This window comes from Sphaerodactylus townsendi, linkage group LG03 (assembly GCF_021028975.2).
Source record: "Sphaerodactylus townsendi isolate TG3544 linkage group LG03, MPM_Stown_v2.3, whole genome shotgun sequence".
NCBI classification, from domain to species: domain Eukaryota; kingdom Metazoa; phylum Chordata; class Lepidosauria; order Squamata; family Sphaerodactylidae; genus Sphaerodactylus; species Sphaerodactylus townsendi.
The window spans coordinates 94,781,465-94,794,404 of NC_059427.1; the positions used below are offsets into that span (position 1 = coordinate 94,781,465).

Below are 12,940 nucleotides of genomic sequence, written 5' to 3' on the forward strand. Positions count from 1 at the left end.
AATGCTTTATTCAGAGCAACAGCTGGAGGGGCATTTCAGACAGATAGCAAAATAATTTTTCAGCAGTAAGAAAGTATTGTATGCTCCGGTTTTACATGCAGGAAGAGCTCTCATGTATAAGCCGCTGAGTCTAAATATTTGTAAACGACATTCACCTCCGCTCCTACACAAAAATGTACTGGAGGTGGAATTTGAGAACACTACTATTTTCACAGATATCTGTGAGCATTAATGCTCTATGGAATAGACCTGAGTAAATATGCTTAAGATTGTTCCTAAGTGAAAACAACACATTTTCATAAATTTTGAAGGCATATTTTATTTAGTTAGTTATTTGCATTATTTATAGTCCTTTCTCACTGAGACTCAAGGGGCATTACAGAGTGTAGGTCAAATATAGTAAGTAGGACGGGACATCCAATAAACAAAGCAAAGAATGTTTGAATTTCATAAATCGAAAAATGAAGCTGAAACAGAGCATAAGCATGATCGTGACATTAAATAATACAGGAATTACATAGTAGAATAATCAATGGACAGTATGTGCTATATGCAGCAGTATAGTCCACAGTCCCTATCCCTTTACCATTCTGTCTTTTTGAAACTTTTGAGTTACAGAACAGAACTACTGTATATACTTGAGTATAAGTCGACCTGAATATAAGTCGAGGCACCTAATTTTACCACAAAAAACTGGGAAACTTATTGACTCGAGTATAAGTCTAGGGTGGGAAATGCAGCAGCTACTGGTAAATTTCAAAAATAAAATAGATACCAATAAAATTCATGAAGGTATCTCACTGGTTGTGAGAAAAGTTGACTAAAAGCAATCTTCATGATCAGAGGACGAACAGGATGAAGGCAAGAAGGGAGACTGCCTGGCTGCTTCATGCCAAAGACTGTGAGTGCCCACAAGGCCTCCCTCAAAAATGGCTCACTAGAATTTCCACCATATTACTGCTTTAATAAGTAAATGAGGAAGTTCATTGCAGACCACTTATATTAGCTTTTGCCCAGTACAAAACATTAACAGTTTAAACCAAAAATACAGTGGGACCAAAACCATGGCCAATCTGCCTTTTGAAAGTATAAAGGACGCAATTAATTAAATCTGTTTTTAGCATTAATCTGAATGCTCATGTTGTGTAATGTTTTTGTTTGCTGTTTACAACTAAGAATACAGCCAGTGAGTCGCATAAACAAGAAGCTCTTCAGGACAGTACTATAGATTTTACAGACACATTACTAATTTTGTTGTGCACTGGTCTCTTTTCTCTCTCTTTCCAATTTTTACTTTAGGGACATCAAGCCTGATAACATCTTGCTGGATGAATATGGTAAGCACTCTCTGTTCCTGGCTACTATAACATGTATGCTAATACAGCCCTACAACATAAGGCATCTGGAAAAGCATAAACAAAATATAGACTTCTGAGTGATTATCACAGGCATAATAAAGCCTTATCTTTGATGGAAAACAAACTGAGGCAAAAAGCACACTTAGCTCTGTGCTGTTCAGCAAAGGTATGTATTGGGTATTATATTTAACCTGAACATTTGTATAAATTGTGATGCATCTTTTATACACTGATATGGTGCTGGTCAATAAAAATCTCAGAATAATTTTCGTATTTTTTAAAATACAATTAAAAATTTTAATTGTCAAGATATGAACAGAGGTAGTTTGCCATTACTTGCCTCTGCATAGCAATACTGGACCTCCTGGGTAATCTTCCATCCAAGTATAACCAGAGCTGACCCTTCTTAACTAGCCTGAGCAATCCAGAGAGCCTCTTATTTGAGGCATAAGGGTGGACATGGTATGCATTTCCCCTTTGGCAAAAAAAACCCCCAAACTCATTTTCCCCTCTTCCATAAAATATATGTTGATTGCATTCAGCCAGATCTACTCTGTAACCTCAATACTCAGAGGATTTATTGGAGGCATTTACATGATAACTCCCAAACATGCCTTAAGGTTTCTCTTTGCCATAGGCCCGTGGTGGCGAACCTTTGGCCATGCTGGCAGGGGCTGATGGGAATTGTAGTCCATAACATCTGGAGTGCCAAAGGTTCGCCACAACTGCCATAAGCTAACCAGGCAGGTGGGATTGCCAGTTCTGAGTTAGAAAATTGTTGGAGATTTGGGGATGGAGTCTGGAGAGAGAGGAGTTTAGGGAGGGACGAGATCTCACCAGAATATGCCAAAGATCACCCTCCAAACATCTATTTTATCCAGGAGAACTGATCTCTGTAGTCCAATGTTGTAATTCTGGAAGATCTTCAGGCCCCATCTGGAGGCTAGCAACCATACAGTCAAGCCAAGATGCCAAATTGGCTGGTCTATACAGGTTAAGAGAGAGAATGCTTTCAGCTGTAGTCCAGTTGAGCAGTACAGAAGGTGAGCTTGCTGCTGCTCTCTGACATTTTTCCAGGAACTTGCAATAGTGCCATGCAACCTGAACCTGACCATGCTCATTTTAAAGTAAGTCCCACTAAGTTCAGTGGGTCTTATGATTAGGATCCCAGGAGAGGAGCCTTAGTTTCTCACATTATTGAATCAAAGGTTGCATGCCATATTCCCCACATTCCTTTCCCAAGATGTGACTTTTCTATAAGCTATCTTCTACCCACTATTTCTAAAGCACTATTCTATGTGGTGAACTGAGGTGCTCTAAGAGGGAATGAAATGTGGAACTTATTTTGTTTACATTAATATTAACGAACTTTAATGAGTTGGGATCCATGTTTCCATTCAACAGTACATGTCCAAATGTTATCGACCCTGGAGCATGCACAATTGTTATGGATGTATCATAGTCACAGGCATAAGCTCAAGACAGCCTTCACTGAAAACAAGAATTCCTTCAAGGCCTTTTCAATTTGCAATGTGGTTTATGGGGTGATGATAGAATTTATTTGGAGTTGTCCTTGAAGTTGATGTCCTTTAGACTATTTCCTCTTTGCAGTTTCCCTGTGTGTTTTTCCAAGCGTGTCATGGGAGGTGTGCAGTTCTAGTCATGCGTGCAAAGAACTTTTTACCTTTAGTTCAATTTTGGTTTTTCCGCAAGCCATTGTTTTTGCAGCATAACTATCTATATTTAGACTGTACTTGTTTTCCAGTGGCTTCCCCTCCTTGGGGATAGTGTTTCAAGCTCTCCCCCGTTTTCTTGCACTTTAGCAAAGTTTATGTCCAACTAAATCAGAACTAAAAGAGCTTCATAGTGACTTGATTGATATACTAGCTAAATGGCAGTCAGGAATGCATCCTTAAAATTCAGCAACCTTTGTCGAGTGCAATTTTAATTTTAACTTTTGCTTAGTAAACACTTGTCAATTGCAGCAATACACTGAATCCATCATAGGAGAAATGCAGGTTAAAATTACTTAAAATATAAAAAGGAGCTTGCTGGATCAGACCAGAGTCCATCTAGTCCAGCACTCTGCTACTCACAGTGGCCCACCAGATGCCTTTGGGAGCTTTCATGCAGGATGTGAAAGCAATGGCCTTCTGCTGTTCTTGCTCCCAAGAACTTGGTCTGCTAAGGCATTTGCAATTTCAGATCAAGGAGGATCAAGATTGGTAGCCATAGATCGACTTCTCCTCCATAAATCTGTCCAAGTCCCTTTTAAAGCTATCCAGGTTAGTGGCCATCACCATCTCCTGTGGCAGCATATTCCAAATATACCGTAGATGCTTCAGTAATATATATTGACTGTTGAGACATGCACATGTTAATGCTGACAATGCTGGTTTTCTTTTTTTGAATGTCCTCAAATATATTTATCCTTTTATGCCAAATAAAGGCTAAAGAAAAAAATAATATATTTATCCTAATTTTGGACTTGTGACTGCAAGCAGTCTCACTTAGGTCTCTGTCAACATTCATAGTTGTTATCTCTGATTTTTCTGACATTTTTAAATTTTGCTTGCAGTTGTCTGTATTGCCATCTGAATGTTGAAATTCACATATGAACATGTGTGATCCAAATTTTAGACATTTGTCATATTATTTACAAACAGAACCAGTGTCTTGTAGTGGTTAAAGTGTTGGACTAGGATCTGGTAGACTAAAGTTCAGCCCCCCACTCTGCCATGCAAGTTTGCTGGGTGACCATGGGCTAGTCATATACTCTCAGTCTAACCTACCTCACAGCATTGTTTTGAGGATAAAGTGGAGGGGAGGAGATGTAAGCCATTTTGGTCCTATTAGAGAGGAAGGGATAGTATACATTTTAAAATAAAATGAGATAAAATAATTATCATTTATCTAATTCTGACCATGGCCTTAGAATTCAGATTTAAAAATCCACACAATAGGACCATGTTCAAGGAAATCTCCATGCTTGCAGAAAAATAAAATAAAATCATTGTGACTTTCAGAAAGTCACAAACCAGAGAAACAACATCTGCACTTGTGAAGACACAAGTTAAACACAGCCAGTCTTATGAAACAACATCAAGAGATCATGGCCACCATTTTTGAAGCAAGCTAGGGATTCAGGCAGGCATGTAAGAACATAAGAACATAAGAAATGTAGCTGCGGCCAGAACTGTAGAGACAACAGAAAAGGAAGGAGCAGATGAGTGAGTGAGCCTGTAAGAGCAAGGAAGGCAGTGGCAATGCTTCAAGCAGGGTAAGGGGATGAGTAGCTGGTGGGTCAGGCAGTGGGGAAGGGAAAAGGTGGCAGGAAAGGAAGGATGGAGGAGAAATATGAGGCAATGGTGGATGAGCAAGAGGAAATGAAATGGAGCAAGAGGAAGTTGGAGCCAGCAGGAGAAGGTGGGATTTCCTCGCCCTTGCAAGTTCCTTGCTGGTCCCCACCAGTATTACAATATAACATTTCAAATTATCCAGAATGGAATGTTTAACCCTTTTCTTTACCCTATTTTCCCAGTGAAAACAATCCGTTTACCCCTCACCACAGCTGTTTGGCTAAGAGTACTCTGTGTCTGGTGTGTGTGAAGCAAGTCACTTCTAACTTATGGCAAGCTTATGAATTAATGTCCTCCAAAATATCCTGTCATTTTCAGCCTTGCTGGGGTCTTGTACATTAAAGGTCTTGGCTTTCTTTATTGACTCCGTCCATCTCATGTTCCTCTTTATCTGCTGCTCACAACTTTTTGTAGCATTATTATCTTTTCTAGTGACTCTTGTCTTCTCTTAGGCCTTTTCCACATGCATCACTTACCCTAGATTTTAAATGTTGTCAGTCTCAGATGCTTGGAATCATATTCCACGATTTTTGTCTGCACGCCTCCCTTTGCAACATTGTTTCCTTAGTTCCTCTGTTTATTTTAATCAGTTTAATCTTTTCCGCATTTTAAGCAGTTTATTCAGGTGAAGGGAATTACATTCATGGCATCGCAGATGATTGCGCTGGAAGCTCTCCCCACTTATCCCTGATTTTTGAGGAGGGGGTGTTGTGCATGTGCTTAATTGGCAAACAAGGAAACATAAAACCATGCCTAGATGTTAGCTTACGTAGGTCTGTTCTATCTGCTCTGATTGGTCACTTTGGCCATAATTCTGAATTTGAAAAGTTGCCTCCCTTGTTTCCCAAGATTCTCAAATTTGAATTTCCAGCTGAACACCATTTTTATTGCATGTTGGAGTACATTCATTGCACTTCTCAATTGAGCTACAGGATTTTTTTTAGCCATAGCAGCAGTGCATCTGATGCTTCTGCCTCAGGTAAATCTTTGGATTCTTTTGAGGATTTACCTTCACTAGGTGCAGATCAGGCTTGGGGGTTTTATTCTTTGACCATTCCTATAAGGACAAGAGCAAGATTGGCTGTGCTATCAGACAACATGGTTCACCACACACAGGCAGCACAGATCCAGTGGTATGCTCTTGCTTGTGTTTCTGTCCCACCTTGTTATTGGGTTTTCCCCAGGAATAGGGACTGATGGGAGAATTATGTTTTTCTGCAATGGATGATGAGCAATGGCGGTACAACTTTTGTATGCCTCACCAAACCTTCACCAAAATCATGGAAGTCTTGCCAGGACACCTGCAGCAGCAGAGGACAACCATGTGCAAATCAATTGCAGTGGACAAGCATGTAGCAATTGCCTTGTGGTATCTGGCAAATGTGAACATACACAATGAAGTGTCTACTGCTGAAGAAACAGTAATGGAGATGTGCTTTGCAATAAAGATTGTGCTGTACGGAAAGACTGTCTGCTGGGCAGAGATGCGGCAAAGATTTTTTTTTTCAGTTTCTCAATTGCATTATTGGTAATGTGTTCATGTGCTGCTCCAAGGGAGCAGTGTATGTTTCAAATGATAGAGTAACTGGCCTGCTCTGTATTTTCAGTGCTTGTCATCATGTCTGCTTAATGTTTCCATTGTGGATAAAGACTGTCTGTCTGGTCAAGAGGAGGCAAAGGATTTTTTTCCTTTGTTTCTGGATTGCATTATCACTAATGTGATCATGCATTGGTCTAAATGAGCAGTGTATATCTGAAATGCTAATGTGCCTGTTCTTTGGGTTCAGTGCTTGTGATGTTTTCTTAATGTTTCCACCCCACTCATTTGCATCTTTTTTCTGCCTCTAGATGGCCGGATTCAGCAGACTGGGGTTCCCCAATTGCACTGGTACTCTTAATAGCTCATACCTGCCCATTTCTGGATTTAATTCAAATTTTTCTCCTAATATTTGTTGTGTATATTTATGCATTTTTTCCAGATTTTTTAAAATATTTCTACAACTCTACCACATGTGGAGTTGTGTACCTATATGTCTCTTGTACTTCCAACAAGTTGGGGTGGAGTTTTTAATAATTTTATCCAATTGAAGGGGAGTGAAGTACCATCTATGGAAAACTTTATAATAGTTTTCTCTATAATAGGTCCATACTTAGGGTGAAATTTTGGTGTTTTCTTCAACTTTTTCCCCATTTCCCCATTTGAAGTATTGTATTGATCTTCCAAAATCTTGGGCTCTTGATTAGTTATTGGAATTTGATCTTTAGGTTTCAAAACTGGTTCTTCTCTATTCCATAAAATTAGGTCTTTATATTTTGGGCATTCTCTACTTTCATTGCATTGTTTGTTTTGCACTGATTTTAAACTTGATACCCAGCAGGGTATCTTTCTATAAATTTTAAATCTGTATTTTTTCGAAGTGTTTATCAATGCTCTTCTGATAATATGGTTTTTAAATCTGCTTATCTTTTTCGTGTTCAATGGCCATAAGTACTTGTGCCACCCCCAGCTATTTCCATAACTGTCAATGTTAAGAGTCTCTTCATCATTCAACATTATCCATTTTTATAACCAAGTAATTGCACAAACATCATGACAAAGTTTAAAGTCAGGGAGCGATAGACTTCCTCTTTCTGGTCTACCTATTAGTGATGTATATTTAATCCTTAGTCTGTTTTTTCCCCATATGAACCTAATTATTTCTTTTCTCCATTAATCAAAGACTTTAGTTGAAGTAATAATTGGGATGTTTTGGAAAAGGTAGACCAGCTTGGGTAAAGTTGTCATTTCAACTAATTATATTTTTGTCATTTTAACTAATTATATTTTTTAAGAACCTCTCTGCGTTAGTTCTATTTCATGGCTGCCAACAGGCCCGGGACCTTTTGGCAGTGGGAGTGTTAGGTACACTGGTTAAGAGTTTTGCTTAGTCATGGAAGTGCGAAGCTGAGTGCAGTAAAAACCAGTCTTCCCAAGAAGTAAATTGCAAAAGGTAAAACATACATTTATTTAAGTAGATTCTGTTCACATTCTTGTTGCAGTTGAAAGAAAGATAGAAATCTTAATCATATACTTCCCTATTCAAGTGGCCACCTATTGTGGCATTATGTGGATGCAACGTTTGCTTCTACAGGAGATCCCTTTGACTGAAATTTTTTTAGTACAGCATGTGAGGTTGTCTCAGCCTGATCTACAAGTAATTTTAGATGTCCTCCATTTGAGCCTGAGGACTGTAATACTACTCCCAGATATTTAAAATTGTTGATGTGTTCAATTTTATTTCCTTTTATTGTCCAGGTCTCTTTGAGGTTTTTGCTGCCAAATGCCATAACCTTTGTTTTAGTATAGTTTATCACCAATTTCTCATTTTCACAGTATTCTATGAAGGACTTGAGTGCTCCCCTAAGTCCCACTTTAGTTCTGGATAACAATACTGCATCATCAGCGTAAAGCAATATTGCCAGATGCTGTATGTCTCGGGAGATGGTCAGTTCATGGCACTAGGGCCCAACACAGAGCTGAGGACCATTGAAATCGACAGGATGCATCTTCCTCTGCCCAGGCGCTGGCTGCCAGCGCTATATCCCGGACGATGATCGCTATATCCCGGACAAGCCCCCAATTGTTAGAAACACGGGTTCGAGACCCCTTTTAAGAATGTTGAGCAAAATTGATGGAATCAGCAAAGCTTTATTAAAATACATTCTTGCAAGCAATGGGTGTCTGTGTAACAGGCAGGCGTGCCGACAGCAACGAGCAGCATGGTTATATTTTCTGTCTCTTGGCTGATGATCCTTCCTCTTGATTCTCAATGGATAGGAGCTCCAGAGTTTACAGCCTATTGTGTCTGAATAAGCATATCACGTGAAGTCCCGCCCCTGATTACATCTCCCATTACTCTAATTCTGCAGCCCCCAGACCATTATTTGTTTTCATTCTTATTCAGTTATAGCTTCCATGGAGTACCACAAATCCAAGTACAAGTTCCTTGGCTAGTCAACCTATATTTGTCAACAACCACCCGACCTATTTTTCCAACATAAGCCTCACTTAACTATAACAGCGTTCCTATTCTATATCTTGAGGTTTAGCTGACATCGCTTGCAGCCCTTGGTCACAGGTGCATAACTTCTCACATATCTGATGAGTTTGTAGATAAACTGCTATGCAGTTTCTTACATTTTCTACTGAAGCTCCACACCGTAGCTAGCATGAACTTGTCTCAGCGTAGCAATTAACTTTGCAACTTAGAATAACAGTTTTTGAAAGCTTTGGTTATAAGTTTATAATATCTGAAAAAGCAATATTTTCCTTATTGATTACACTTGTTGTATTTGTTTATGGAAGCATTTTAAACTTCATGACTTCCCTCAAGAAATATTAAATGTTTCCTAAAACTGTTATTTTACAGGGATTCATCCTGTGTCTGTTACATTCTTGTATGTCTGGTCAATCTTTTCAGTTCAGTAATCCAATTAATTCAGTTCTGTAAGAAATTTGGGGTTGCATTTGAAAAATTAAATTCTGATAAATGATACATCCGGATCATCAGTACTTTTTTGTTTCAAGTAGCAAAGGCTGAGTAACAATTCTGGCATCGATAATTCATTATTTTGTTAAAGTGATTTTTCTAGAGAGGAGCAATACAGAGGAAAGGAAAACTGATGCAAAAATAGGATACTGGTTTGTCCTTTCACTGTTTTCTCTTTAAAGAAGTCTCTTGAGTGTTATTCTTTGTACCTGTAAGGTGAGAAAAGGTATAGCAAGATGCCTTTCTTACTTAGTTGTTTCAGGTTGAATGCAGAGGAAAATGACATATTTTGTTTGCCTGTAGTCCCCCCTCCCCCCACTATTTCCACTCTTACTCTGCATCCTTTGTTTCTGACAAAGAGAGCTTTAACTTTCAAAAGATTATAACCTGAAGATCTTGCTTGTCTTTAAGGTGTTTCTGTTCTGTATTGCTATATTGCTGTTCTGTAGCACGTCTGTTCAAATATTGCTGTTCTGTAGCACGTCAGCATGGCTACTCACCCAAAATTATCTCCAACTTGTCTCCTCTACATTCTTTGAGCTCATAGGATTGCTTATATTATGTGAGGGCCTAATGTGTAAATTGGCTTACTTACTTGAGACATCTAAACGATTTTAATAACCACTTCACTGATATTTGTCATTTGCTGAAAAAGTATGACATTCAGGAGGAGAGGCTTTCCATTACTGCATGCTTGGAAAAACTGCTTCTATTGAAAAGCTGCTATGAAATGCAAATCCTTACCCCAGACAGATCAAGAACATTTCGCATTTGTTTTTTGTTTCTCTTCAGAAAAAAGGCCCTGCATTTTTAGCTGCACCTAAAGTCCACAACTAAATGACGAATAAAACAGAGTATCAAAATAGGAAGTTATGGCTACTATTTTAGGCATACTTGGATGTACATAAGAGTGTGATCAGTATAACTTCTTTCTGAGTAAATATGTTTTGGATTGAAGTGTGAAATATGAAGATGTTTCTTTTGGGGAAGGTTTGTATGTGAAATCCAGCGCAGTCTGGCTCTTTTGGTGCCTGCTTCACCCAGGATTGCCAACCTCCGGAGCTGATCTACTAGAATTAAACTGATATCCAGACAGTAGAGATCAATCCATCTGAAGAAAAGGATTGCTTTGGGTGGTGAACTCTCTGACCTTTTACCCTGCTAAAGTCTCTCCCCAGCTTCTACCCCCAAATCTGTAGGAATTTCCCAGCCCAAAGTTGACAACCCTAAGTGAACCCTGGGAGTTTACTCTCTCTCTCTCCCCCACCCCCATTCTCCCCAATTTGTTTCCTTATACCTTCACTGGCCAAAACATGCCTATACACATATTAAAATTAATTGTGCAAAAATGCAGTTTAGTCTTCTATTATGTGTCTTCTATTGTTTTTTGTGAGCTTGTACACAAAATTATCTTGAGTGAGTTGAGATGTGAAACTTTAGAATATTCATGAATGATGGAGTAAACTTAATAGGCTTACAAATTTATTAGTGTTCTATGCCATTCAATACATCAAATAACTAATTTAATCTTTGGGCCAGTCTGGCTGATGATGAAAGATAAACATTGCTGGAGGAATACCCCAGAAGATTAATCTTATAAAACCATTTAATTTGCCTGAAATGGAGAGCAGTTTCAACTGATAAAATTTCCATATGTTCAAGATCTTTTGTCCCCTCATAAAAATCTCAGTTCCTGGGGTTTTCTGGGGTAGAGAAAAACTTTTACACAGTAGCTAGCCTTGGTTCCTGGATTTTGCTGTATATATGATCAGGAGAAGCCTGGAATACAGAGTCACTTTTCTATGCATTTAACATGACCTAACACCTCTCCTGATACCATGGTCACTTACTCATTTGTAATCCTCATTTCTGTTCCGCTGTTGAGCAAGCAGAGTACTTCAGTTGGATGAAGATTTCGGTCTGGATTTTTGATCAGCAGTACTTACATGGATCACAGTCCAGTGAAACAAAGTTCACTGTACTATTTTTAATGCAGCATCTCCCAAGCCCCATTTACTATTTATTATCACTTAAGTATTATTTACTTCATTTATACCTCACCTTTCTTCCCCGTGGGGACCCAAAGCAGCTCATATCCTTCTCATCGCCTCCATTTTATCTTCACAACAATCCTATGAAGTAGGCTAGATTGAGAGTATGAGCATGGCCCAAGATCACCCAGCAAGAGTCCATGAGTGAGGATTGAAAACTGGGTCTCTTGGATCCCAGTTTGACGCTAACCAATACATCACACTGGCTCTCATTTCTCCCATGGAAGTTCAACAGAACATGGACAGCTGGTTCTTTATTTATATATGCAGTACTTTATCAAATCTATGCCACAGTATTTAATAAGGAAAGTGAAGGAAGTGATGATAACCTCTTTAAATGATGTTGTGAAAATGATTGGTATTGTTGCTCAAATCTTTTGCCTCCTTATTTCTGCATATTAATGATGCTGGAACAGTCAAAAGAGTCTAATAACCCGAATGGAGGATTACTTATAAAGTGACATACTGGGTTTTTTAAACAACTTCTTCTTTAAACAACTGCTTTCGGCCTGGATCAGGCAGAAATAAAAATATTTTAAATAAATTCATGAATCATTTTCTGTACTTCTCTTTTAGGACATGTGCACATCACAGATTTCAATATTGCCACAGTGCTAAACAAGGACATGCAGGTGACCACCATTGCTGGCACAAAGCCATACATGGGTGAGTAGTTACAACTAAAATCCAGGTTACTTACTTAGCTATGATTTATTATATATGTATCTCTTTGGATCATAACTGAGGATAGAGTGTTGACACATCTTCCTTAAACTATGGCCAGCAAGCTATACCTCCTCAATCTTTCTTTTTTAAAAAACCCAGCTGCAACCAGATCAATAGATAGTTTCAGAAGAAGGAAAGTGCTAACTGATGGCATTGTTCTGACAGGTGTGATGGCATTTTAATTTCTCATTAACTTGCAGTACATTCCTGAGAAGAGTTACCCCATTCTAAATCCACTGAGGTCAATAGACTTAAAGGGCTTATAATTCTATTTCGTATTGTATTGTAAAAGAATGAACTGATACTGAGCGTAAACATGAATTTGTATAAGCTGGTCTTTGTTAATTACATAGGGGCTGGACTTTTGCTTAAGATTATTTTATATGTGGTCTTCTACTTTAATTGTCTACTTTAGATAGGGTACTATTTCTGTGGGCTAAGTTGGTGAAGTTAGCATTTCCCCTCCTCCCAGACATATGCTGGTGCTACTAAAGATTCAGATATCATGAATTGTGATAATAATTGCTGTGTGCAAGTGTTATGTTGCAGACCAAGATAAATACAGAGAACAATTTTCATACTTGGTTTTTATATCGATGAATTTGTGACCTAGTTGCATTAGACAGTCAACGTGTGACCTGGTAATTGTGTAAGAGTAAAAGCTTGTGAAGAACAGGAGGTGAAGAGGAAGGTGACGAGTCAGTTCCCCAGTGCTCAGTGTATTTGAGCACTGACCTTTTGAACTTCCACATACACCTGTGAAACATGTCTGTTGGCTCCCATTTTCTTGACCGTAGTCTTATATACCATGATGACAAAAAGTAGAACAATATGTTAGTACCTCTTTCTATCAGATAAGTGAAAATGTAATGCTTTGTCTAGATTTTCAGTAGGTCTCCTCTAGACAGAAACTATAA

At 38.6% G+C, this 12,940-nt stretch overlaps 1 protein-coding gene across 1 annotated transcript in view; it reads left to right on the forward strand.

Annotated features, from left to right (window-relative positions):
* The window catches only part of STK32A (serine/threonine kinase 32A), a 99,499-nt gene that overhangs the window by 63,170 nt on the left and 23,389 nt on the right, over positions 1-12,940 (forward strand). The window contains exons 7-8 of the mRNA XM_048491248.1: positions 1,300-1,337; positions 11,874-11,963. Of these exons, the coding sequence (XP_048347205.1) occupies positions 1,300-1,337; positions 11,874-11,963 (128 nt within the window). The remainder of the gene's footprint in view (positions 1-1,299; positions 1,338-11,873; positions 11,964-12,940) is intronic.